Source organism: Gallus gallus, chromosome 3 (assembly GCF_016699485.2).
Source record: "Gallus gallus isolate bGalGal1 chromosome 3, bGalGal1.mat.broiler.GRCg7b, whole genome shotgun sequence".
NCBI lineage: Eukaryota > Metazoa > Chordata > Aves > Galliformes > Phasianidae > Gallus > Gallus gallus.
The window spans coordinates 16,242,567-16,270,213 of NC_052534.1; the positions used below are offsets into that span (position 1 = coordinate 16,242,567).

Genomic DNA, 27,647 nt, shown 5'->3' on the forward strand with positions numbered 1-27,647 from the left:
AACTGGCTTTAGAATTCTCATTTTGTATTCCTGTTGTCCAAACACATACAAGTACAGCTATTTTGGAGGAAGAGATTGATGTTTATGATAAGGTGGAAGAGCCAGTGCCAAAGAAAATGCATCTAGGTAGTCCTTACGAACATCCTTGCTCCTCTGCCAGGGGTTGGTTGGGAGGCAGCTCCCAGGAAAGAGGTCAGTAATGGAACAGAAGTGTTCCACCTGAAAGTGGGAGCACTGCTGGAAGGGGTGAGATGCTCTTCCCAGTCCCTAACAGCAGCACTGCTTTGTTCAGTCAGTCACCTGCATTTCATACAGTTCATGTCCTGTTAGATTCTGACTCCTGAGGAAACTCAGATGCTGCTCAGCAGTAATGTGGAGAGTTTGTCCTGTGCTTTGGGGGGTGCATAGCAGCTGGGCTGTGGCTTTTCCTCCTTCAATCACCTGAGGCATTAGAATGGCTTTCCAGCTGCTCAAAACCACCAAAAATTGGCACTGTGGAAATAAAGATGTTGCACAGAGGGGCAATGGTTACCAGCATAAAAGTGTACCTAAGATGCATACAGTGGTGTTTAAAGCTATGGCACTGTGTGTGTATGAACGCCCTAGATCTCTGTAAAAGTAAAAAAACCAAAACCCATAAACTGAGATTATACTTCAACAAGAGAAGTCATGGCTTCACTAAGTGGAAGTAAATTATACTGCATAAAGGCTTTAGCACATGTGCACATCAGCTCCACACAGCCACCTTCTGCTATAGGAAGAAATAAAAAGCACCCCAGTGGTGGATAAAACAGGTTAGTGCCTCAGGGGAGCTGTCAGCCTGTGGGGGGAGGAGGCACGATCACATCAAACCCCTCCTGAAGTAAGGTGGCATGGCAGCCCAAGAGGTGGTTGCAGAGCAATGATGAGGGAAAGAAGGGCATTACCTGCTGTCAGCTCCTGACTCCATGGATGTGCTTTATTCCTGCCCCTGGCTTCCTTAATTCTACCACCACACAAGGCACTGGGATGTTCCATGAGTGCTCCCTGCTATATTTTAGAAGTTGGATGCTTCTAAGCATAGTCTGTAGCAGCCCCTGCTGCCCTTGTCTCCTCACCTTTGCTTCAGGCAAGGGAGAGAAAAGAATCCCACAGAACTTCCTTGAGCATTCCTTGATGGTTGCAAAATCCTTTTATTGAAGAGGGATGTCATTTTGAAAGTGTACAAAAGTCCAAAGTGAGAAATGGGATCCGTTCCTATTGCACTCTGCAGCCAACCTGCATGGAGCTGCTGATTGTTGACCCTGAAAAGGAGTGACTGCCAGCTGTACACAGAAGCAGCGTCACTTTGGTGGTGCCACCTCATACAGCTAATGTCAAGACAGTGTGCAGCCAACACACTGAGAATTCCTCTGAAGTGCTATAAAATTCCCTTAAGAGTAGCTGGCTTTAAGCAGCTCTTTGCCAGACCTCAGAAAAACCAAGCAGCAGCATCCAGGTACACAGCTACAGAATATGGTGCTGCTGTTGACGTGTTCTCTTGCTGACATCAACAAGGTGTGGGGGGGGGGGGTACAGGAGAGTCTTCTGCAACTCAGCATAGTGCAGAGCCTGTCCTACTGTAGCAGTAGTCAGCCTTGGTACGGCCTTATGCCCTTTTTCTTCCTCAGTGCTTCTACACATACTTAACTCTTGAGAAATGCCTGCCTCTATGCTCGTTGCTCAGCTTGAAGGCTACTTGTAGGCACATCTGGTTGTCGAGATGGTGTTTGTTCTGTTTTTCTACTACAGCTGACAGCAGTCAGCTACCACTGTTTGCAGCTGCCACTACATCAAGCAGTTTAGGTGCTGTAACCCTAAACATCACAAACCAGCAGCGTGACAAAGGAAGTAGTACTATTTCATTATTATTGCAGTCTTCACACTTGTCTGTTAGCAGTGCATTTAACAAGCAGCAGTACGCGAACCCAGCACAGGAATTTCTAGGGAGCTACAGCAGTCCCTCCCTCTGCTGCATTCCACAGTTCAGGAGATCTGAAAAGCCCTTCTTTCAGGGAAAGTACCCACTTCTTCCTGCAGTAATACATTTAAGCCACAGCATTCTGTGCTGATCCAGAACTGGATCAACGAGTCTCCCTTTTTAAGGGCTTTGGGTTAAAGTCTAAGCAAATCCTTTCCTGCTCAGACAAGACCAACTGCCTCAGCGAACTCTCACTCAAAACATAAATTGGTTTAAACTCAATTCTAAGAACAGATGCTTTCAGACATTATTATTGAAAGCAGCAGCTGTGGAGCAGTTTTGAGACCAAAACCCCTTACTGCCAACGTACGGTTTCACAGAAAGATGTGCTCTTCTACTTGGTTTCTGTTCCTCCTGCAAATTTTGCCATATTCCTGTTTCCTACTGCAAGGCGTGCTGTTATCAGCAGGCCAGCTCTCTGCAAACTGTCAGAATAAAAACCCACTCCAGCCAATACCATCACTGCCAACTTGCTCTTCCAGAGATCAGCACCATATTCTGAGATAACAAATACATGAAGACACTGATGTTACCCAGTCTATTGTCAGGCTCTAACGACGCAGGCTGCGTCTTTACAGAAAGCCATTCCCGCATTACTGCGTGGTCACAAGCTTTACAATCATACCAATGATCCGAGACCCGCGGGGGCACATGCATAAATCCATGCTGGGATTCTTGATTTTATCCTGCAGCAACTGGTCGAGTTCACAGCGCAGCTCTTTCACCAGCTCAGCCACCTGGCACATACAGTACAACACACACGTGAGCGCAAAGCTCCTGAAATGCACCTCCTCCCCCCTTTCAAACACAGGCACACACACAGAGCTCTGCAGCGTGCCCAGCATTATCCCTTGTCATTACCTGGTGAGAGGCTGCCACAAACCGTATCCACCCGTCATCGAGGGAAATGACAAACTCGCCCTTCTGCAGCTGCATGTGAACCTGCCCGCCTCCCAGCAGGACCAGCGGGTACACTGACACCATGCTGCAGTCTCGAATGAACACGCGGCTGGTCTTAATCTTCTCGTGGTACACCAGGTAGGGGCTCTCAAAGTGCCTGGTCTGCAGTGGTACAACCCAAAAGACTGTGGTTAAACACAAAGAACACGTATACCTCCCTCCTTACAGCATCACCTGTACTTGCAGCCCGCTCAGGCAAATATGAGATTGCCTGCAAGAGCTGCAAGGAACAGCAAACATACCCGTGCATTTTGCAGATTCTTCAGGCCATGACAGCTGCCCTCAACTTTGCCAGTTATCCCTGCTCCTACCCCTCTGCAGTGAGTTGGTCACACGTCAGCTGATAACCAACTTCACTTCAAGGCCCCCAGCTCTCTTCCACACTACAGATTTTCATGTACATACTTGTTACGCTCTTCTAAAAGCAAGTGACTGAACAGTGCAAAGCCTTTAAAGCCTCATTTGCAGTTAATGATAAGAGCCCCACACTTAAAGCAAGTAATTTACTACCTGGAAAAGCACAGAATCATCAAATATGGAGGCAAACCCCATTAGAAAAGTGCTACCATCTATCGCGGTACGGAGAAGAGCTCCTATCTAAAAATGATTATTAAGGCAGCCTGTATGTACAAAGACACTGCGTGCACACTATCTTAATAGCAAGGAGAAGCTGGGAGTGCCACAACTGCGTGTGTGCGTGCAGCTTTGTAGACACAGCAAAACATTGACGGGGGGTCACTTCGTCTTCTAATTCCACTTCAAAGGGCGGAGTTTAACTCTGTGCTCACGAGCAGTGCACCCTTATTTATCAACAGGGAAACTTCAATCACCAAGCATTTTTTTTCCTTAAGCTTCAAAAGGGTCCCTCACTTCTCATCTGTTCAGGGAAAGGCGATTTCTTTTTTAAGAAAAGAACATTTGTTTGAAGGAAAAGAAAAAGAATCCTGACCTGATAATTCACAGATGAAGGGTGAATGTGAACATAACCATCATTTTTTGTGACAAACTTCAGCTCTTCCGCTTTTGGCTGCATTTTGACAGCTCCTGTGCTGGTCTTCTGATATTTGCCCTCTGGCTTTTTCACCTGTATGGTGCAAGACAAAAAGTTCCAAAAATCTGCTGTACCCGAATACTGAATTCACTGTTAGAACTTAGGTTTTATCATCAGCAGATTCTCAAGTAGTAAACAAGTCTCTAGAGGCAGATGCTATACTGCAGGTACTGCCTAAACACCAACATTTCATTTGTAGCCACTGTCTTCTAAAGAGTTGTAATTTACAGTAGGTTCTTAAAAACATTTGGCATTTCTGTGGCACTAAAAAACTATAGGAACAGCAGTGCTACCGAGCAGTACAAACAGGAGTTGGGCAACCTGGCTCTGGCACAACAAGCAGCAAGCTTTGGCAACCTAAAGCAGGCTGCAGTCCACCACAGTCAGGCCGTGCTGAACACGGGCAGTGCGGACATGCTGCGTAACAACAGCGTTCCTAATGGAGTGCATCAAAGAGTGAGAAGGCATTCTTTTACCTGGACAACGTTGGGATACAGCGCAGCACACAGCATAGCTGAGATCAGCTTGAAGTTCTCCGCATTTGAATTTGCCTATAAATTAACAGACACATTAGGTATCCTACAGGTAGGGCAAAAGACAAAGCCCTGCTTCTGGAATGAATCCACTGCTGAAACCGGTTTCCTTTCATAGCTGCACTGCTGTGTTTTACAGAGAAGGACCAGTTACTGGTCCTGAAGTCTCAGACTAGATGGAAGTGCTGCCCGATAGCTGTTTGGAGCAAACCGGACACCAGCTATCTAATTGTTCCCATGTCTGGCTACAAAGCATGGAAAGAAAGCATGTTGTTCCAGCACGCAGGGAGACCCTGCAGCTAGCAAGCCCTTCCACGTAGCTGAGCCAGGAGATCTCTGGCTCAGCAGGTACTGCTTTCTGAGGATTGTCTGCAATGCTGAAGTATTTCACTACCTGCTCTGTAAAACAGTTTCATTGCCAAAAATAAAGCTTGCACTAATGCCAACATTCGGTGCAGTCTGTGAATCGGACCTGTATTTTTCCATCACTTGCTGCTAGCACGTGTGCCAGCCCAACAGCGTTTCGCTTTCCCAGAACACGCTGCTGTGTCAGTCTCACCTCCACACCTGGTCCTGTTCTTGGGCACATAAGGTCTGAAATAACAGAGGCTAATATCATACAGGGAGGAAAAACGTAACAGGCAGGAGGTGGTTTGTTGCAAGGCTGTGTCCAGAAGCCCACCAGGCTAGAGCTAACAGCTGGCATTCCGGCCGCATCAAAAGCTGCAGCATCTGCTCAAAGCACTGACATGCTGCAGATTACCTCTTCTCCTGTGGCATCCAAGACACCATCGCCTCCCTGGGACCACTTCCTCTCAATGTCCCTGGCTCTTAACCCCTCCTTCACAAACCCGATGTCGGAAAGCAGCTCCGTGAACTGTCTTTTCAGACTGGCAATTTCCTACAAAGAAAGAAAGGTCTGTGACATGAGAGCCACGGAGGCAAGAGAGCCGACAGCTTGCTCGGTTTAGGCACCAGAACTCTGCCTGAATGGCCTCATGCAGGGACTGGCTGAGGCCACAAAAACTGACATACCTGCAGAACTCTTCCCGATAAGAAGTTCTCCCTGCAATAGTTGTAGCTTGCCTGAGAGCCCTCTTTGGTACTTAAACGCCATCCCTAATCGAAAAGACAAGAGCAAACCTCAAAGTACTGAAATCCAAGCTGTGATACATCACAAACCTCTGACAGGCTCATCATTTTCAGCTCACCTTATATGCCTGGAGAAGAGCCAGATAGTCGCTGTTCCCTACTGCGAAGTCCAACTTCTTTTTGTTTGCTTCTTCCCTTTTATCCCATGGGGACACCTAGAAAGGCAGGAGCAGATTAATCTCACAGTGTAACTGCTGCTTCTATTCGCTTTCAATTTTTACACTAAATCTGGACAAAACAGGCTGGCTGCACTTAATGTTCATTAACTGTAATAACTGAATTGTTTCAATGCTTGCTTATAAATACTATTTGTGTCACTGCTACATGATTTTCGCCATCTGCTTGTAACGACTCTTCTGATGAGCGCTGCGTTAAGCATATAAACAGGGGAGGCTAAAAAGGAGAACAAAAACACTCAGGTGCAGCATGCTGCAGTTTACAGCAGCATTCACTGCTGTATGAAAACGTACTGCTTTCAAAGCTGGAAACGTAATTAAGAATACTTACAAAGGGTGACTTAAAAGCCAGACTGGCTGCTATTGTGAGTGCAGGATCCAGGCAGCGGAAGATGGTGCCAAACAGCATTAGTTTGCCAATCCTGACATCAACAGGCAGGGAAGCCAAGTGATATCCCAGAGGAGTGAGCTTTTCATCTGCAGTTAATGCTCCTAAGTCTTGTAGACGCAGCTTTGATGCCCGCAAAGATTCAGTTCTAGGGGGCTCAATGAGTCGCGATAAGACAGAATGAAGGCTCTGTGCAGAAAACATCTCCAGAATCTTAATTCTTAAGGAGGGGACAAAAAAATTGAAAGGAAAAGAAGGCAGCTTAGTTCCACAGACAGGATGCCAAGCATTTATCAGAAATACAGAAAATCTACTTTCAAGAACATGGCCCCTTGAAGAGGTTCTGTAAAGCGATTAAACTCAGGAAACTATATGAGGATGGCTTACCTCCACCCAGCCTCACCATCAGGAATAACAGATTCTTATTTATCACACGGGGTTTTAAAACGAAGTTTTCTCTGAAAAAAATATTTTTTTGTTTGTTTTGTTTATTTTTTTTGTATAAAGGGGTGCACAGAGCAAGGCAGGAGCAAAAAGGCCTCTTCATTTAGTATTGGTGTTACGGCAGTGCTGGATCTAGGTTGGAGACTTATTGCACTGTGTTGCCCAGCAGGCAAAATTCTCTATGCCCTATGCAAAGGGAGAATTTGGCATAGAGAGATAAACATCTCCTGTGGGTCCAGAGCACAGGAATGCAAGTATCTTCTCAGGGTGTGAGAGACCTTTTATCCTAGTGCCAAACAAGAGCCAAGCACTGTGCAAGAAGACAGGGAGACGTGAGACATGGTATGATTAGAACTCTGGATGCAGAGGGACTGTGACAGTGAGATCAAGAGAACCTGAAACCTCCAAAGCGAGGTTCTTGGTTCTGTGATGCTACTGAGGGAACTAAATTCCTTAATAAGGGCATTTCAGATGCTTCCTGCTGTGGAGGGAGGACATTCTACACTGGGTCTTTCAGGTAATATATAAACAACAGCTCACCTTAGACAAAGCTGCTCCAAGGGCACTCTTTGTATTTCTGGTAACTGCTGTTTTATGAGCTGATGGTTATAGTGATGGCTACTGAAAAGATGGAAGCAGACACCTGAGGCTACACGGCCTGCTCGTCCTTTTCTTTGCAGAGCATTGGCCCTGGACACAAACGTGTCTTCCAGACTTTCCATTCCTTTGCTCGGGTCATATCTGCAGGGGAGCAAGAAATAGACTTATAATGGGTGCAGGGTGAACAAGCAGGAGCTCAAGCAGACAGATGCTGCCAACCTCTACATGGACCCAATTCCCACCCCTGCAGCTGGATCTGGGTGCAGACCGGCCCCCCCACCTCCTAACAGCTTTCTGCAGATCAAGCTCCTTCAGGTTCCTCCCAGCTCTTTGCACAGAGCAGGAACGAATCCCAGTACCTTTTCTCTTTCATTTTTCCGGAATCAATCACATAGACCACATCATCAATGGTGACAGATGTTTCTGCAATGTTGGTGGAGATGATGATTTTGATAACTCCTGCAGGAGGCCGGAGGAACACAGACTGCTGTTCTTCACTGGACAGTGAAGAATGAAGTGGATAAACAACGCACCTGGAGGAAAAGTATGAGAGTATGCTCAGCACGTCTCTGCTTTTTTCCTCCTGGGAACAGTCTGCCTGCGTGCACTTTTGCACTGCCAGTACCAGACACTGCACACAGCCATTCAAATTTGTGTAAAATATGGCAAACTTCGCTGCCATAGCAACTTTAAGACATGTCCTATAGGAAGGTGGAGAAGTTTGCTGAAGGAACAGGTCTCAGAATGGAGCTGAAAAAAAAAAAACCCAACCCTGTCTCCTGTGAACAGCCTAGGACATTCAATTTATAATGCCACATTGGAAAAGATCACTCCAGACAACTTTCTTAAAGGCATCTGTGTGACTACTGTTTAGTCAAGGAGAACCAGTTACATCTCCACGTAGCAATCTGTGATCAAATACAACCACAGGAACAGCTGAAGGCTTTTCAGGAGACCTTCTGAAAGACAACAATAGCTGAGGTGAAGTTTTCAACAGTCCACTGGGCCACGCAGAGCACAAAGTGGAGAAACTCATCACTAGGATTTCTGAGAACTACCACAGCTAACAAAATTGACACCTTTCGAACTTCTGAGATGAGAAGAAAAACCAAACAGAGCAAGTCAGTAAGATGGTAGAATGGGAATTACCTTGACTGGGTCACATCACAAACTCACACGTTTAATAAACTTAATTTGTCCCTTGATAAAGGCAGACTTTGTGCTGGAAGCTGCTCATTTTTTTTTTAAATGGGTAAAGACATCACCTGGGAGCTTTTGTGCCTTACCTCTTGCTGTGCCTGTTATTAAAAAGGGCGTTAGACTGGAGCTGCTCATAAAGCATCTTGATTTCTGCTAGACCAGGCAAAAATATCAACACAGCACCTAAATATGTCAATCGAGAAAAATAATAATCACTCAACAGAAACGACAGCAGGATACGTTATTAACGTGCAAAAGGCCAAGGCAAAACTCCAGCTCTGTTCTGCAGTTCTTGTACAAAAAGCATACAGGCTGCAACAATTTCTCACTAAAGACTTTCCCAGGTAGACAATTCTCATCTTACCCCATCCTATCAGGGGTTTTGTTACTCAGAACTCTGAACACAAAACGTTATCCTGAGGCTGTCTACAAGTGCACAATCTCCGTGAATCGACCTCCATTCATCTCAGTGTGAGATACCTGGGGGGTATGAATGTTTGCCATCAACTATCCACTCCAGCAAGGCTTCAATTAATTCCAGATTAACTTTGTCCAAGTCCATGACAGACATTGTTTTCAACACTGTCTTGTTAACCCCTGAGGAAAAAGAAAGAAACAACACAGTTAAGTTCATCTCTCATAAAATACACGTGCTGGATACAGCCAACCAGCGTGGCTGCGTAAACATGCACAACTCAGCCTAAACAGCACCTGGTTTATACCAGGCAGAGGCAGCTTCACAAGTCACTATGGCCCAGCTCTTCTTTTCTCATACCTTATCAGGGTTCACATTTGCCCTGTATAGAGCCTAAACCAGGATTTATCTGTGAGCATACTAATAGTAGGAGGAGCTGAAAGCAGTTGACACAATAGAAGGAAGGGATGCCATCCAAAGGGACCTGGACAGGCTCAAGAAGTGGGCCCACATGAACCTAATGAGGTTCCACAAGGCCAAGTGCACAGTGTTGCACTTAGGAGCAATCCCAGATATGTGTACAGACTGGGAGAAGAACTCACTGAGAGCAGTGCTGCAGAGAAGGACCTGGAGGGTCCTAGTGGACCAAAACTGGACATGAGCCAGCTGTGCGCTTGCAGCCACAAGGCCAGCAGTATCATGGGCTGCAGCAATGGAGCGGTGGCAGCAGGGAGAAGGAAGGGATTGTCCCTTCTTCTCCTATGAAGAAAGGCTGAGGGAGCTGGGCTTGTTCAGCCTGGAGTAGAGAAGGCTCCAGGGAGATCTCACTGCAGCCTGCCAGTACTTGAGGGGAGCTTATAAGCAGGAGGGAGATCTATTTTTACATGATCTGATAGTGACAGGACAAGGGAGGATGGCTTTAAGCTAAAGGGGATTTTTTCCACTCACAGGACAGCAAAGCCCTGGCACAGCTGCCCAAAGAAGCTGTGGTGCCCCATCCCTGGAGGCACTCCAGGCCAAGTTGGATGTGGCCCTGGGCAGTCTAAGCTGGGGGGGGGCAGCCCTGCCCACGGCTGGGAGTTAGAAATAGATGATCTTTAAGGTCCCTTTCAACCCAGGCCATTCTATGATTCCTTGATTTACTGACACCTTTTCAGGCTCTCCCTTCTTCCTTCCAATGTTTCTTACATCAACTCAAAAACAGACCAACCCCACTACCCTTTGGAGATACTAAACCTCCAGCATGAATGAGCAATTGAGAGCAATGACTCTCACTCACTGCCACTGGGGAGCTCACCAGGAGGGCATGAAGGTGTGCAGGAAGGAGACAAAGCACAGGGAGTATTTTGATGTTGAGAGAGGGGGGAGTTAATGGGAAGGTCTGCCCACTTCACTATGCCTTTCACAATGACATGTCTTCTCAAGGAAGACTTGTGATGCTGAAGTGATCTCGATCCTCAAGGCAGATGCATGCTAAGCATTATGTAAAGCTGTTCTAGCAAGAACAGGTAAAGAGATGAAACTCAAAGTCAACAAGTTATCCAAAAATAGATGGAAATAAGACAGTAGCTGAAAACCACCCCTTTTCAGATGCTTAAAAACTGCTTGCAGTCCAGATGTTTGTTATAGTTTAAGAAAATGGAGTTTTTCTTTTTTGTTTTGTTTTTCAAAGCTCACAACGTTTCTCATCTCATCTAGAATGCAGCAAGCTGCTTAACAGCAGAACACTAAAGAATTCTGAATTGCACACCTGCATTCAACATACAGTATTATATGTTAGCATAATATGTTGGCTTACAAATCTTATGTGCAGACCTACTAGATTTAAGAAGGGGATCACCTTTGTATCGTTTAAGTAGCTGCTTCAGAGTTAATTTTTGATCTGGGTCTGAATCCTTGACAGCTGTGTCAGTGTCTTCCAGCAAGCCAGCATGCCTCAGGTCCTCCTCCACTTCTTCAAATGCAGTTCTTTTGTGTCTTGCAGTCACTTTGTTTTCTTGCTTTGTCTTGCGCCTGTAGGGACTGCTGTCCTCCAAAACATACCTGAATAGCAGAAGAACGGACATCCTTCAAGTGGCACAGAACGAAGCCCAACAGTCTCCATCCAATAATTAGCTACACAGACAGGTTATCACAGCTATACAAAGTTCCTCTCAGATTTATATGTAATTATATTTCACACTCACTGCAATTCACGTTACTGCTCCAACTCCACTGTAAGGACCAGTAAAGCAGTACTTCTGAAAGGGTGGAAGGGCATGGCAAAGAGAGCTGTTAAGGCCCAGCACAACTCAAGTTATTGAGCAACTCTGACTTTAGTGCAAGGGAGTTCCAGAACAAACTGTGGCCAAGCAAGTGCAATCACCTGCACCACACCTCTCCCACATTAACAAGTCATCAGTGCTGAAAGTTTTAGCCAGCTTTGGGGTGAAGGGAGAGGTGTCCTGCCATACTGGGATGATGGTCTTTTAAAAGCTGTAATGAGAAACACCTGGACTGCAAATGTGACCTAAACTAAGAGAGCAGCACAGAGCAACAATCTGCATATAATTTAAAACAGCTGATAGCATTGCTATCTGGAATATCTGAGCTGCTACGACTCTCCAAGTAGCTACAGATGATAGCAGGAATCTTTGTCTCACTTTCTGCTGCAAGGTAGGGCTTACAGAAAGGAAATCCTACCATTTTTCACCTTCAGTGAAGAAATCTAACAACTTTTGCTTGCCATCATCTAACCACCACTGAAACAAACAAGGGGTGGATGAGAAACTAAGTCTGTCAGTACACAAGCACTAACCAACTGTTCATGGCAAAGTTCATTTCTTCTTGAGTATTTACATGGTATCTAATTCAGAAAAGGTTTTGGCACAGTACTGTAGACCCCACAGTGGTATAAGAAGCACCTTTTACAGTCAGTGCTTTAGCAGAACTCCAGGCCTTCAACTAATGGGGATATCTGAGAGTCTCTCTCTTTTTTTCAATTTATGCACAGGTCTTGTGCAGTCAACAGTGCAACTTTAAGTGTCAAACACATCTGAGACAGTCTGGCAATTTCATACCTTGTCATTGCAATCACATCTTCCAGGAAAAACTGATCTACAGGAAACGTTCGACCTAAAAGGGAATGTAAGAAAGTAAATCTATGTGCCACAGAAGAGAGAAAAGACAAAAGATGGCAATTATGTCACACTGCTTATTATTTCACACACTGGCTTCACCACTTTAATCCCTAATCCACCTCTGTGACCTAAAAAACCTAACGTGGGTCTCTCATCTATATCCATCTGTGTTCTTCAACATTATTTCTGTCTAAAACAGCAGATGTTTTCCAAGCGTGGTTTGGTAACACACGTGTATATGGTCAGAGAAGGGCTGCTACCCTTACAGGAAGTTTAAGGTGTGGTAAAAGCCACTCAAGGAAGCACGCCATGCACGTCTTGTCACTTCTGGCTTTTAGGGAGGGAAATTCTGCTGGTAGAAGGAAAGCATCAAGAAGACTCAGTTTCCAAGACTTCTCTGATAGATCTCATTAGCTTTTCTGTTTAAGACCTTGTAATTGCAGTTATTATAGAAATCCACATCTTGCAACTACAGAAAGTTAGCCCTTTGCTTAGAAGCCGAGTTAAAACCATCTTTTTCCCATTCAACATTGATGTACCCAGGAATACAGAAACACTTCACAAGCAGAAAAACCAAACCCCAATCTCTAAAGCAACAAATATTGACAAGATAATAAAAATGACCGTTTTCACCTGGTATGTTAATAATTGGACAGGAGTGAAAGTACTGAGAAAAAAGCTCTGCATTCAAGGTGGCGCTCATTAGGATGATGCGCAGGTCTGGCCTCTGAACCATTATATCCTTCAAAACCAGCAGCAAGAAGTCACTGAAGAAAGCAAGCAAAAAGACATCTGAACTTCTTCATTGTTAGCTTTCAGATCTCTTTTCCCCCCCCTCCCTATTCTCAACACCACGAGCTTCTTAGAATGGCAGGAGGCTAACAATGCAGTGAGCAAGTGGGAGCCCATCTGCTTAGATAAGGAGAGGCAGACAGCAGGTACGATTGCCCTTAACCAGTTTCAGATCACCCAAGAAAGGCAGTGGTCACAATCAGGTAACAAAGGAGGAATGGCTTACCCCTTTGTGAGGACCAAGGCTGGCTGAACGTTGCAAAGGAGACCATCTCCAAATAGAGATCCTTCCCTTACAGCTGCCAGCCCTTAAATGAGGTTAGGTTCAGGAGGCAGGGCTGAATTGCTCACACCTGTGCTCGCAGGGCTGGCTACACCCCATCACCAGGTGCTCAATCACTGGTTCAGGCCATGACCCCATGGTTCCCACACAGCTTATTTTCTGGCTTTTCATTATTAGATGGACAGGATTACTTAGCAAATTTAAACACCAAAACTCTCTAGTTACCTTATAAAATAACTACATAAGTGACAAGACAAGAACATTGGATAACAAATTAATTAACTGATGAGTCACTTTTGCTCATTCCCCACTGAGAGAGCAACACAAAACTTCTGTACTCTTCCCTGCTCACTGTATTTTTGTCTATGCATTAATGGCTTTTGTGACATGCCTAAAGGACTGGCTTACAAGCAATTTTAGATAAGAAAGAAGAATCCTTGAGAGATACGCATCCTTTTATGAGGCTAAAACACAACCAGAGCTGTAGACTAACAGGTCGCAAACAATGCTTCTGTATTTCAGTATTTCACAAGGAAAGCATCAAAGAAAAGGACCTTTGCCACCTCGTTTACAGAAAGAAGAACAGTTCCCCCAAGGCTATCTGAGGAATTGTGGTTATTTCATAAAAACTGAAACAAGGGAGGAGTGAGAACCAGAAAATTCTGTTTAAGAAGTTATGAACTCCCCCCCATCTAAAACCTCTTTTCAACACCACTGCAACACGATGGCAGATTGGAAGAACAGAATTTAAGAGATGTGCTCACTTTACAGCTGCTGCAACACAACACACTAACAGCCTTAAGACAGAAACCTTAAAGCAGACCCTTTCCACTAGCCCATTATTACTGCCACGAACAACTTCAGATACTGCACCTTCATCATCGCCTCTTTCTGATTGTTTTTTCATTTTGCTTACAGGATGAAAGATTACTCACCTTTCTTCTGTTCTTTCATGGACCTCATCAACAATAACGTGTGTAATTCCCTGTAAAGTCAGATCACCTTCAAGCCTTCTCAGCAGCACACCAGTGGTGCAATACAGCAGTCTGGTAGCTGAGGACTGGAAAGGTAAAACAAAGCACTTGGATGGGCCGTGTACAACTTAAGACAGTGCAAAGTGTATGTGTGGCTATAAAGCTTCCACTGAGTGCTGGGTATGGCAGAAAAGAAACAATCCATGATGGAGACAAGACTGGACAATTTTTCTTTGCTGATTAAAACTTAAGAGCATCTGCTTCATACCATGGGGATGTTGCTGACTATAAGTGGTGAACATCCAAAGGAAAGACAGTTTTGTTTGTAAGTTGCTTTGCGATAACCAACGTAGATTTCTGTCCCTACAAAGATTCAGTGAATCCGAACAAGCAATTTTAAACATTTATTGGAAAAAAGCAACCAGCTGGAATGCAGATAAAATTTCACTTCTAGGACAGCAGTTTAAATTCAGCCCCCCCTTTTGGCTTTGCTTGGAGATAAATGGAAACAGGCAGGGAAATGAAGTCAGTGCACTCAGATAACCTTCTAGAGGGAAAGTATTTCCAGTATTGAGCATCACACTCGGAGACCCTTCACCCACTGTCTCAACAGAGACAACCAACAATACAAGATACAGAATTGCACTCTCATTCTTTAAAATGGACTGTGCAACTTGGGATGAAATTAAATACTTTTTTTTATAATACATTATAAAATAGGAGTGATACAGACTACCTGATCTCACTATATGGTGGATATAGGACAGACATTCTGTATCCTAAACAAGCACTAAGCATGTTTCAATAGAGCTAAATGAAAACCAACAAGCAAAGCATACATACCTTTACACTTTCTAGGCGGATCTGATAGCCAACAGTAACTCCAACCCTTTCTGTTCTCTCTTTGGCTACACGCTCAGCCACAGAAATGGCAGAGATCCTGCGAGGCTGAGTACAGATGATGTTTGCAACTGCGTTTGGAGAACCTTGCAATGAGGCATCCAAAATAAACTGAGGAATCTGAGTGGTTTTCCCACACCTGCATGACAAAAAAAAAAAAAAAAAAAAAAAAAAATCAGGCATCAATTGAAACACAATGACAAGAAACAAAACTCAACAAAAGGCAAACACCTTCCATCCACATAAACTGACTGCAGTCCACCTGCAACCTGCTTTGTTCCATTAATGTCATACTTCATATGAACTCCATGTAAGATTGCTGCCATTGGTCAGGGATGAATAATAACCCTAACCTTTTCCCCCACATAAGCTTTCAAGCAATTAATTTTTGAAAAGGTATACAAGAGCTGACTTGAATCAAATATGAACTAACGACCTCACAGAGAAAATCTTTTTGGGCACCACAGTCTGAAACTATTACAGAGTGTCCAAAAGAGGGCTACAAAGATGGTGAAGAGTCTAGAGGGCAAGGGGTGTGAGGAGTGCTGAGGTCTCTTGGTTTGTTCAGCCCAGAGCAGAGAAGGCTGAGGGGAGGCTGCATGGCAGCCTATGCGTTTCTCAGAAGCAGGAGTGGAGAGGCAGCGCTGATCTCTTTCTGGTGACAGAGATAGAACCCGAGGGAACAGCATGGAGCTGTGAAACAGGAGGCTCAGGTTGGATATCATGAAAAGGTTCTTCACCAGAGTGGTTGGGCACTGGAGCAGGCTCCCCAAGGCAGTGCTCATGGCACCAAAGTGCTGAGTTCAGGAAGCATGTGGAAGACACTTGCAGACATATAGTCTGACTTTGGCTGGTGCTGTGTAGAGCCAAGAGCTGGACTTGATGATCCTTATGGGTCCCTTCCAACTTGGAATATTCTATGATTCTGTATGTTTCACATTCTTCTGTGTATAGTTTAATACATAAAGTCTCAATGCACAATCACACTCTTACCCTGTCATGCCACTCACAACAAGAACTTGGTGGCTTGTCAGCAAATCAAGAATAGTTTCTCTCTCTTGCCATGCAGGGAGCTTCTGCCTTTCATGCAACATGGACTGGAAGCGTCTAGAAGACTGATACACAACACAATTAAGAAAGTGGTATTTGTGGTATCCTAGATTCAACAACATTGGATGCTAACAGTCCTTTTACCTTAAAGAGACATCCTGCATACAATAATCTACATATTTCTTTCCTTGCATCAAGCTTTTCTATTAAATAGAGCAAAAGGGTATTTTCTAAAATATCAAACTGATTGTTTGGTTATTCTCTGAAGTATTTGATGTATCTTAGCATGCAGAAGCAGTCTGAGCAACCTTCTACCAGGATATGCAATCTGATAGTCAGATGAAAGCCCCCAGATAAAAACTGCTATTGATTTTTCCCTTCTAACTGTCTGACAGTGGTGAAAGAGCTTTGCAAGATTGCAGCTTGCTCAAAGGCAGCAGAATCCTATCAGATGAACAGGCAGCTTCTGCACTGAGAACAAGATGCAATTTGTTTGCAAAAGACCAACACAAATAAACAAATCAATCTAGCCTAAGTCTCTTCTGAAACATTTTGCATTGCATATTTCATTCTCTTTCAGGGGGAGTACATAACTGGTGGCAGACGTTAGATGCGTTGTTTGCTGATATAATGGAAGATGAGCAACATGGTAGTAAGAAAACAAAAGGAGTGAAACAGCAGCCCATTGTTTTAAATATGTATTTCTCTAAAGCACGCATGAAAAGAGATATCCTGCTTTGTATATTATACCTTTTTCAGCCGAAACTGCATACAGATTTTAACGTTTTCATTATATGTAGATTTGGAGTGGACATCATACTTTCTAGAAAGCTTTTTCTTGAGGTTCACATAACTCTCATTCTCCACAATGACTTGTTGGGGCTCATCTTCCTCCTCTTCTTCTGCCACCTCTTCCTCTGGAGGCTCTGACACCGCTGAGGCTTGAAACAGAGAACATACATTCGGGTATTATCAAGGCAGATAACTCCATCGGCACAGTAGAGAGATGCTTTCCAGTAGTGCTCTCAATAAAGAACCTTGCTAAATAGGAGATGAAGACCTGTAGGACAGTTTTTGACATGCACTCAGTTCAACACCACCAGCAAACCTCCCGTCAGACAAAGCACAACTTCTCCAGCTGCATCCCACTTGTCACAACGTACCCCAGCTGTGCTCTGCACCACAGTCTGAGTGGCCACATGGCAAACCTGACCGGCTGCTCCAAATCACCACAGAACTGCTGGTACGCAGCACAGGACTGGGATGGCAACACCAGCCTGAACTGATTAAAACTACACTGTAACATCACGTGGTAGGCTACTGCCAAGGACTTTTAAGCCAACACTGAAACTGGAGTAGACACCCTCAAAAGTATTAAGGCTGCATTTATCAAAGTTGAGTATTTTGTAACACAAGGAAGTTTCTTTGAAAGCTCTGATTTCAATTTCTGGAACAAAGCTACCTTTCTGTGGAGCTGTGAAGAGTAGGAATAATCTGTTCTACTACAATAAAACGAAACAACAAAAAACAGGCTGACACTATTCAGGTGCTCCAAATTATGCTGCTATTATTCTTGCAAGCTCTCTTTAAGAAAGTTTGCCTTAGAATTGGGAGTTGGAAGGTAAACTAAGCCATGCAGTTGCTTGTCACCCTGCCATAAAAGACCAGGGTCACAACTTTCCCCGTGAAATATATCTAGCTGCATGAGCTTGCAAAAGAATTAATAAAAAAAGGTACGTAGAGAACCATTCTAGACTTGTCTGTAACACTGTGCACAAAATCCAGCTTTACAAAATTAGTGGTGAGGAAGGGTAGGTATTTTTTTTTTTCCCCTATAAAGGTGTTGCCGTGTTGATGAGTAGCAGATGTGCAATAGCTCACCAATAACCTTCCCCATCACCTTCCAAACATTCTTCTGAACACACACCAGGTCAGTTTCAAGTGAGCTCACACCACATCTCTCCACGGCATTTTATCCACTATGTTGCAACACAACGTGTTCACACTACCAAGCTGAAGACGTTAGCTGTGCACTCCTTTAACTCACTTGTAGCCAGCAGAAAACCCTTCCCCTGCAGCTTTACTAAGCGACTTCCTGAGGCACAGGCAGAATATGGATCTGGCTCACCACATGACCTTCATCTCCAGAAATAGATTTGGAACAGATGCCATAATTGTGCTCCCTGCCTTCTTTTTCTTTTTAAGCCCAGAAACCCTAGATGAAAACGTGGTGTACCTTCTGACATTTGATTTGAACCAGCTGCAGGCTCTGGATGCAGCTTTACTGGACGTGCTGCCGGATGGGAAGCAGGAGGAGCACTGTATTTGTGGTGCGTGTTTTCAAGTAACTCGCCTATTTCAGATTCATCTTCTAAGGAAGTCACTAACGCGTACACTACCGGTTCATTAGACTCTGCAGCTATCAAAGCCTTTCCAAAAAGGAATTCAGCAATGTGCAGACGACAGGCAAGAGGTAGATTCTCATCGGTGGTGTAAAATGCCACAAGAGGTGCCTGGAGTGGATACTTGTTTTCTTCAGGAAATCTTACTTCAAGCTCATATATGGGACCATCTCTGTTAGATCTGAGGTGAGAATCATCTACAGAGTTCTTGGCTGATCTCAGAGGGTGGTTTGGAGGGAATTCATGTCTGAATCTGCATTTTGAACCGAATTTGCAGCCTCCTTGGAGATAAAATTTACAGATTTCTTTCGAAGTCTGCGTTGCTGTGTCCCTCGCACAACCACCCTTTTGTTTAGATTTGCTGAGCCTGTTTGTTAGGTATTCCAGTTCCAAACTAAACGTCCAAACTCTGTTTTGAATTCTTTCTACAAATTTTTCTCCGTAGATTGACCGCAGGGCAAAAGCTTCTTCTTGCCTCTGTTCTAAACATTCTTCTCGACTGGTCTGAGCAGCTGTTGCAGAAATCTGCATCTTTTCTCCGTATCTCTCAGCAAAGCACTGCAATAGCAAATGCTCCAAAGATGCCCCAATGTTACCATTGCAGGATCTCAGGACAGTCCTACAACGCTCACTGTCAAAACCATACCTACAGCAACACAGAGACCACATGGCAACAAGTGAGTGACAGAGAATGAAGTAAAACAACCACAGATCTTCTTAACGAGGCTCACAGTAAGGAATTGTATATAGCATGATATACTATTGCTATTGCCAGAAAAACAAAAGCCCCCAAAGGTCTGTTGTTTTTAAGGCCATAGTTTATGAAGCAACTGTCTCGTATCTCAGAACACAGCACCTGGTAGTTAGAGGACATTGCCCACTATAAAGCTCTTCAGAAAAAGCTGAGCCCTCTCGCATAGAAAACACTCTCAAAGAAATAAAACAGTTAAGAAATGCTCATATCTAAGCAAAATGGATGACGAAAGCTTACAAAATTATACCTACCTAGAATAAACATATATAATAGCAATGCTGCCTGAGCTTTCCCAGTATTTGTTTCATTATCTTAGAGAAATAATAGAAAATTGTACTATAAAAACGCTACAACTCTTTATTTTCATAAAAACATTATTTTAGATTCATTCACTTGAGGATCAAACTTTGAGGAGATACAAACTTAGAAGTTCTGAACATAGACTCTCCCTGGAGTCAAGTGGAATTCCAAGCACTGAGGGTTTACAGTATTGAGACTAATCATTTACCTCTTCAGCATACAAATTATTCACTGGAAATAATCACCTGGAGAGTTTATGCACAGCAAATGGAGAAACTTCACTTTCCACAATTTTGTGGGCAGCTGCCTCAGCAGAAGACCTTGGTGTCATGTCAGAGACTTCCTGATCTGCTGACCAGCACTGTTCATCATCGAGGTAATCAGGTTCATCGTCATCTTCACCAGAACCAGCTACTCTAATAAAAAGTTTTCAAATTAAAGTGAAACAAAATTATACTGCTGAATAGATACAAGATTGTGTCCCTACAACTTTAAATCCTCCAATTAAATGAGGAATTGTACGTTCCCTTTCCCTGAGTTAACTTCATAGAGGAACAGAGTGGATTCAAAATCACATGGCTTGAGATCAAATTAAAAGTTATGGGGAGGAAAAGAATACCATTATTTTTCCCTAACAGTGCCAATTAATGCATTTAGAAGCTTAAACTAACTCTGATTCAGGAGCCAGATCCTGCCCTTGAAGCTCTCGAAGAAGTTCCTTCACTCTTCTCTGATTCTCTGTTGTCATATGTATGGTCTGCAGAGGCATTTTGGCTTCAGGCCTTTGTTTCGTCTGCCCTCCTCTTCTGGCAGAAACATTTGATCTAAAAATTAAAATTAAAGAAAAAAACAATGGCTTATTTGCCTGACTATCGTTGACTGAACAGGTATGTGAAGCTGAACTTCAGGACTCAATCGAACCCTAAATTTCAAAACAAGAAAACCCTGAACTCCAAAACAGACACTCCCACTACCAAAACAGACACTCCCGTTACCAAAACAGACACTCCCATTACCAAAGTGGTGTTCACTTGGGTTCATTCTTACGTGCCCAGGATGTGTGTACTCGCGTTAGTGCACATGTGGACGCATACACATATTTTATTCTATGTCACATCCAGTGTGATTTAGTAAAAACTCTGCCAGGTTCCACCACTTTCAGACAATGGTACAGCCAAGTATTTCTAAGCTAGATTGGTCACAGTACATTTAGGATACCAAATTCATCCATTTACTGCTTATCTTCCATGATCCAGCTTCTGCTTTGGGATACAAATAAATATCGTGTGTTTATTACTGTCTTCTGATCAATTATGTTTTGACTTTACTTCATGAGCAAAGAAGAAAATCAGAGCTTCAAACCTTTTAAGAACTTTCCTAGCTATGAAATGCTACAAGATGATAAAAAAAATACAAGTAAAGATTGATTCATACTTGAAGAAACAGCTTCAGCATCCCTTCACTCTTGCGCATATTCAATTACACCCAAAAACACAGCCCCAAATCATCCCCAACACCTCTGTATTTCAAAACCTGCAAATTAATCAAAGGACCTGGTTTCCAGCCTCGGTTCCTCAAAGAGACAGAAATCATCTCCATCATCCCAAATTCTGGTTGAACATTTCCTATTTCCACCAAGCTGAGGCTTGTTTGAACGGCCACTGCCGCCTCCTCCTCTTCCACCGCTGCCACCTCCTCCTCTGCCTTTTCCTCCTCCTCCTCCTCTCCCTCTTCCTCCTCCTCTGTTGGGCCTTCCTCTTCTCTTTGCTCCTGAGCTCATGTTTCTTGCTGAGGAAGAGAAAGAAAAAATAGCCCTTAGTTATGAAGGTGTCTTAGTACAAAATAACCATCTGGGTGCACATTATTTGTTTTTCCATGTGACAAGAGAAGCTCTCTTCTCAAAACACAGTTAATCAACTGTGTGCTCACGTATCATGCACCTGAAGCAAAGCAAATTCTTCCAAAACACAGTTACACAAGCTCTATGGTTTTAGAACACAAAAGGGATCCAAATTTTTCTCACAGCCACCCTAATTGCAGGTCCTGAGAAGGCAGGGTGAGCCTATCAGCAGTGCTGCCCAGCCCTGGAGCTCCAGATCTGTACTCTGATGGCACTTCCTTGAGCATTGGAGTGCAAAGAACAAACCTCCACGGGACACCTCACAGCAGAGAGCTTAAATCCACTCCTGACCTATTTCTTCTGCAAAGAGCTACCCAGACAGCTGAGCACCCAGACAGAGGGGTGGCAAGGGAGCCCTCCTCATAGCACGACCTCCACCAGCCCCAAGGCAAACACCTCAGTGTAAAGCAACTGTTATCACTGACAGCAGAACGGCCTGATATTAACATATGCCCCAGCATCACATCCCCACAGATGGAGAGATTGTTTTATGAGGGCACATAGTAATAAGACAAAGGGTTCGGTTTTAACTGAAAGAGGGCATATTTAGATAAGATATGAAGAAGACAATCTTTAGCATGAAGGGGACCCTGGCACAGCTGCCTATAGAAGCTGTGGTGCCCCATCCCTGGAGGCTCTCCACACTAGGCTGGATGGAGCCCTGGGCAGATGAGCTGGTGGGAAGCATCGCCGCCCACGGCAGGGTCCGGATACAGACGGTCTTTATGGCCCCTTCCAACACAAACCATTCCGCGACCCCGTAAGAACTGCTGCACGAACAGCTGCACATCTCAGCCAGCCCCTCACCCCCCTCCTGCCCCCCCCCCCCCCCCCCCCACAGCCCAGACTCCCGCTCCCCGCTGCTCTCCTCACCGGCCCGCCGCAGCTCCCCTCGACCCGGAAGTTCCCGCCTTCCTCTTCCGGTACGCCCGCCTCCCTAGCAACGGCGGATACTTCCGCGTGGCAACCATGGAAGGTACTCCTTCCCCCCTTGTCCTTCCTCCTGCTCCGCCGCGCCCATCGCAAATAACGGCTAATTCCAGCTGATGTGCGAGGGTTGGGGTTTCAGCTAACTCCACTCCGCGCTCGTATTTCTTTCTCAACAGATGCTGTCGTTTTTAAAGTATCTTTCACGTTTCCAAACAAAGAAAAGTATGGTAAGAAAGTCGTTAGGCACTAATTCCTTTCTTTCATGTCGCGTAGGATGAGGAAAGAAGAAATCTGCCCTTTGGGGATGACTGCTGCTGAGCTGACAGGTCACCTGAACCTGCCTCCCCCCTGACCTCCATGCACTGAGGCAGGAGTACCCATAACCCTTCAGGGTGACCTCCTCCAGTTGGTTAAAAAACGTAGGTGCCACTCCCCCGATGGTCCCCAGGGGTCTGCTCTGCCCTGTGCCCCCAGCATTGGGGCTCCGTGGTGGAAGAGGAACGCCCCTGGGCTGCTCCAGCCAGCCTTGCTCACCCTACCTGCAGACCCAAGACATGCCCTTCAGGAGCTCATACTTTCTTTGTTGTTGTTGCTGTTGTCTCAGTGATGTTTTAACTGAAAATACCAGTTTCTCTTCCTAGAAGGGGAGTGCAAAAAGACACCTGAGGGTTTGTTGCAAAGGAATGGGCTTGGAGTTCATACCAGTGCCAACGGAATGACGTACATTGGTAGCTGGTTAAATGACAAGGTAATTTTAAGTATTCCTTCATTCCAAACTTTGTCTGGGCTTGGAATGTCTCACTACACCTACTCCGAGATGCATGGAAAGGAAAGCCATTACCTCAGAAGGAGCAGATCAACACCAGGCTCTTCATCCACTGGGGAATCTTGGCACAGCCCAGCCTGAACGCTACAGCCATGTGGAGTATTTGGACATCTTGCTGCCTCCAGAGGCTCTCACAGATACACCAGTCGCTGTTGGTCCTGCTGAAACACCAAGGCAGCGGTGCCCTGCTGATGGGCTGCGTGTGCACAGTGGGCTGCACACAGCTTACCTGCATGTGTATGTGCACCCCACACACACCTCCCTTGACCAAACAGGAGAGCTCTGATCATCAATAGATACACCACTGTTTTTGGCTGTCCTTAGTTATTGGATTTCCCAGATGAATTATTAAGTACACAAAAACTTCTTATTTTGTTGATAACTGAGACATCTCTGAAATGAGATAAATAAGAGATAAAAGTAAAGAAATAGCATCTTTATTAGATCTAATCTGTCCTTTTCTTGCTCTTATACAAGAACACATGCTATAAACTCTATGCTATAATATGCTATAGTGGCCAAGGCTGAACAAAGGAAAGATTTGCTCTGCCTTGATCAGAAAGAAATTCCAGAAAACATAATTAACCCCTCAGGCTGTCAGAGTAGATAAGTTATTTGTAGGGCTGGGGACAGCAATTCCCTGCTGCACAGATTGTAAAGGTCCTGTGAGACTACCAGCAGAGGAAAGATTTAATAGATGCTGTGGCTGGCCAGAAACACCAAGCTGTAATTTAAAGTGCTTGCAGAGGTAGAAACCTGTCTAAATCTTAAAAAACAGCCCTCTCCACTTACCTGAATGGGATAGAAGGCTCACAGGTAGCAATCTGAAAGAATACTGTCATAAAAGGAAATAATACCATAAGAATAAACACTAACTCTTTATCTGTCATGTCTCACTAAATGCAGATGAATGGTACTGGAAGGCTAGAACATCCTTCTGGGGCTGTTTATGAAGGCGAGTTCAAAGACAACATGTATCACGGGGCAGGAACCTACACATTTCCAAATGGAGCAAAGTACATCGGACCATTCAATGAAAACAAGTACGTTTGAAGCAGAAGTTTTTTCTGTGAGTTTTGATCTCATAAGGTATGAAGTCAACATGAAGTTCACCCAGCATGGGCGTATGTTTCCCTTGCTCCCACTGAAACTTGCAGTGGCTACCTGAGATTGCAGATCCCAGCTATATCCATCTCATCAGATCAGTCAAAAGCCCGGGATTTGATCCCAGTCAACAGTTTTCAAGATGGCTATTGCAGACAGCCACCTGTTTTTGTGTTACCAGCTTGGGCAGAGTTAAGAGGAATAGAATATTTCAGGCCCCTTTCAGAGTTTTTTCAAGCTGTCTGCCTACAGACACATGCAGAAATACGGCACAGTTTTGCACTGATAGTTTGTGAAGATTTTTCTTACTTATTTTTGAGGTAAAGTATAAATTCCATAGAGATGAAAAAAAGGCAGAGCTTTATTTTTGTCACTCAGAATGAAGTATTTTAGTGCCACTCCTATTAAACATCAACTGAGCTAATTTAAATAAGGGTGTCTTGAATTGCAAAGACACCATATCTTTTCCCAAGACAAGAAATTTATCCCCACTTCATAATCCACAGAACAGATTTAATGAGAAAAATAACTGCAGAAACTCACATGAGAATGTTCATGTTTATTCTCCATGATTGACCTCTCCATCAAACTTGCTAGGTTTGATTTAGATTTTTCTTTAACTATCTCCTCAGTGGAGTACCTGAAATGGATCAGAAATGTGTATGTATAGTTCAAATACAGTATTTCATCTGAAAACAGCCCTGCCTTGCCCTGCTGACCAAAAAGAACAGCCACAGTAGTACAGAAGTATGTCTAATTTTTAAATAATTAGACTCTAAATGAAGCAAGCATTTGCAGAACATACCTGAATGCAAAATGGGAACCTGCATATTAAACTCAAGCTTTTGGTGGAAAGTTAAAGACATTTTACACTACTACCTGGCATGTTAACATCTGCCACAGAGCTGCTGTCCTTTCTCATCATACTAAATGTCAGATGTGACTTCTATGTGAAGTCTAAAACTGTGAATACTCACCACTGTCGTGAGGATGTTCAGCACCAGATCACACACATAGCTTTACAGGTGGTTTCTTTCAAACATCTTAGGGTGATTCCTCTGCCCTCATGGGAAAATGCAGTCCAGTGCAAAAAGGCCAGCACAGTGCTTGTTGCTGGCAGCAACAAGTACAGAAAAACTAATAGCACTGCTTCAAACCTGTAATTTAATTAAATTAAAACAATGCTGCTGATGCACCCTCCTTTTCCTTTCTTGACGCTGGTTTCTGATCATTAGCACATGGTATTCCCTGGCAGCCCAAAGCAGGCTCTTTTGCCATGCTTCAGGGTTGCTAGTTTCCACCTACTCACACAAGCTAAGCATCAGTTCACCAGATCACTGTAGCTTTCATAAGAGAACACAGATAGGCAGCACCATGGAACTCACTGTGACTGCTGGGCGTCTTCATTTTCAAGGAGAACAAATCTCCACTAATTGGTTTTACAAGTTATTTTCCCCCCATTTGCAAGTGATGCTGATACACAGACATTTCCTCTTTACAGCAGTTCTCAGGTATAACAATGAGCTAGGTCACAGCTTTCAAAGATGAGCAGAAATATATGATTTATGAGAACTCAGTTAATGTGGCAGTTACTTTTCTCCCCACTGGAGGCTGTAAATCCTTGCACCTTGTCATAAAAATACATAGAAGGACGGGGAAAGGTTAGGAGAAAATGAATTTCTACAGCAATGGGGTCACACCACAACTGACTGCATACACTTCACGTATCCTTAGGATACCCTGCTGAAAGTCAGAATAAATGTGATAGGACTCAATCCCTGACAATTTCAAATCACAATTAGGACTACTGATTTTTTTCCAGTACAGACTCTACATGCTGGCAAGATGATGGTGTAAGTACACTTCTGCAAAGGAGTATGTTAGTTGGCTGTAACCAAGTTCACCTGTGCTATCTATGTGCTTCATAAATCTTCCTGGCTTGTAAATCAAAACTTTTACATGCTACTATGTAGGAGAAAGTGAAGGCAGGTATTTGGCCTTGACTATGAGCGTTCTGCTTCCTGGCAATTTGCTTATCCAGCTTGTGCACAGACCACTGTGCTGCCACAGTCTGACTGCATGCTTTATTAACAGGCTGGATTTGTGTTGTTACAGGATGGAAGGTGAAGGAGACTTCGTAGATGAAAATGGAGTGGTGTGGACCGGCACATTCAATGGCACAAAAGCAGCAGGACTGAAGCATAAGCTAAAAATGTAGCTGTTTGGCACTGCCAAAAGCAGCCCCATTTGATCTCACTCCAGGTTCAACAGCTGTCATTGATTTCTTCACGTATTTATTAAAAACAATGCCTTAGGTCACTGGTCAATAACAGAAAGTTACTTTCCTTTGCAAATTGATCGGCTGAAGTAAACAGAGGGATGGGGTTGAATAGGTTAAATTTAGAAGTAGAGCAGTTAATGACTGGAATGTTTATTTTATTTTAACTTGACCTAGCAATTTCCTTCTTGCTGGATTTCAAAAGAACACGTACCAGCAAACTAATCCTAACTTATGCTCAACTTCTCTACTTTTTCCCCGGAAAACAAACCTGCCAACCCAAAGAAGCCATTGGAAACACAGTGCTTGTGCCTGGCACTGCGCAGCGGGATCAGGACAGGCAGCAAGTGCAGCTGCAGCATGGCACTTCCTCCTCCCAGGACAATCCCACACAGCCCAGGCTCCAGCAGTACGCTGCTCAAAAATATGTGCCAAGGCTACTTTTCTGTGGGGGGGAAGCAGACAAGTGAGCTCACAGGAGGCCGATTGCTGCCACTGTTTCTAGCAGAAGGTCTAATGCAATAAAACAAATATACTTCTATTTTTGTTTGGGTTTGCACTTCAAAGGTCTCTTTGCACTACAAATCTAAATACTTTGATATAGAAAGCAGGAAAATTGCCTTCTAGTTCAAAAGAAAAAGCACACGAGCATTGTCATGAAAAAATATGCATTTAGTCTTTGTTTGCCAGAAGTTTAGTGGAGCTTTAGTACATATCTGTCCTTGCCTCCGTTCTCAGACACGATGAACAAAAGGTATTCCTTCACAAATGCCTCCAAATACTCAGCTCATTTTGGTATGATGTGGAAAAATCTTAGGCTTTTAGTTTCTTAGCAAAACGAAAAAGCCAGCACGTTATCAGCACACAGAAACAAAAGTGCTCGTTGCTCATTTTGACAATACAATCCCTCGGGTGACACTTAGAAGTATTCTTCAGAATTGCCATTTTGCTGTGCTGAATTCTGTTGTGTTTTGCCCCCGAAATACAAGCTCCCCCAAAGAAATCCAGCATCCCTGTATTAAGCACTCAACTTCAGAGGCAGCGACATCTTCCACAGAACTTCATGAACCTGTGAGTTTTCCCTTTCAGCTCCTTCAGCTCCTTAGCTCCATCCATA

The 27,647-nt window shown here is 44.1% G+C and overlaps 2 protein-coding genes across 5 annotated transcripts; one reads left to right on the forward strand and one right to left on the reverse strand.

The window, feature by feature from the left end:
* Positions 1-1,152: 1,152 nt before the first annotated feature.
* DHX57 (DExH-box helicase 57) lies at positions 1,153-22,291 on the reverse strand. 2 transcript variants are annotated; one of them, XM_424198.8, is made up of 24 exons: positions 22,266-22,291; positions 21,046-21,280; positions 20,164-20,316; positions 19,738-19,908; positions 18,273-19,084; positions 16,787-16,977; positions 15,980-16,101; positions 14,930-15,125; positions 14,048-14,172; positions 12,671-12,804; positions 11,978-12,032; positions 10,759-10,961; positions 8,984-9,100; positions 8,590-8,686; positions 7,663-7,836; positions 7,244-7,444; positions 6,203-6,479; positions 5,755-5,850; positions 5,579-5,662; positions 5,307-5,444; positions 4,487-4,561; positions 3,909-4,043; positions 2,861-3,061; positions 1,153-2,736 (listed from the first exon to the last, which is right to left on the reverse strand). In XM_424198.8, the coding sequence occupies exons 2-24, from the start codon at positions 21,270-21,272 to the stop codon at positions 2,593-2,595; spliced, it is 4,128 nt and encodes a 1,375-aa protein (XP_424198.6). In that variant the 5' UTR covers positions 21,273-21,280; positions 22,266-22,291; the 3' UTR covers positions 1,153-2,592. The 2 variants fall into 2 exon arrangements, with proteins under 2 accessions (XP_424198.6, XP_040554168.1); XM_040698234.1 differs by lacking the exons at positions 21,046-21,280; positions 22,266-22,291 and having other exon boundaries at positions 19,738-19,903; positions 20,164-20,305.
* A 61-nt stretch (positions 22,292-22,352) lies between these two features.
* Positions 22,353-26,810, forward strand: MORN2 (MORN repeat containing 2). 3 transcript variants are annotated; one of them, NM_001302147.1, is given in 5 exon segments: positions 22,353-22,368; positions 22,499-22,549; positions 22,964-23,070; positions 24,055-24,191; positions 26,368-26,810. In NM_001302147.1, coding segments are annotated over 5 exon segments (405 nt in total). In that variant the 5' UTR covers positions 22,353-22,361; the 3' UTR covers positions 26,471-26,810.
* Positions 26,811-27,647: the final 837 nt, after the last annotated feature.

What these genes read in the sequence shown, in the direction of transcription:
- DHX57 (XM_424198.8), bottom strand. Translation starts at nt 21,272, where the DNA reads ATGAGCTCAGGAGCAAAGAGAAGAGGAAGGCCCAACAGAGGAGGAGGA. An exon ending in TCCAATTATTAACATACCAG is followed by an intron (nt 12,033 to 12,670) that starts GTGAAAACGGTC and finishes ATTCCCTTTTAG; the next exon opens with GTCGAACGTTTCCTGTAGAT. An exon ending in TGGCTTTTAAGTCACCCTTT is followed by an intron (nt 5,851 to 6,202) that starts GTAAGTATTCTT and finishes CTGCCTTTCTAG; the next exon opens with GTGTCCCCATGGGATAAAAG.
- MORN2 (XM_025148465.3), top strand. Translation starts at nt 22,499, where the DNA reads ATGCTGTCGTTTTTAAAGTATCTTTCACGTTTCCAAACAAAGAAAAGT. An exon ending in TCCAAACAAAGAAAAGTATG is followed by an intron (nt 22,550 to 22,950) that starts GTAAGAAAGTCG and finishes TGAAAATACCAG; the next exon opens with TTTCTCTTCCTAGAAGGGGA. An exon ending in GGACCATTCAATGAAAACAA is followed by an intron (nt 24,192 to 26,367) that starts GTACGTTTGAAG and finishes GTGTTGTTACAG; the next exon opens with GATGGAAGGTGAAGGAGACT.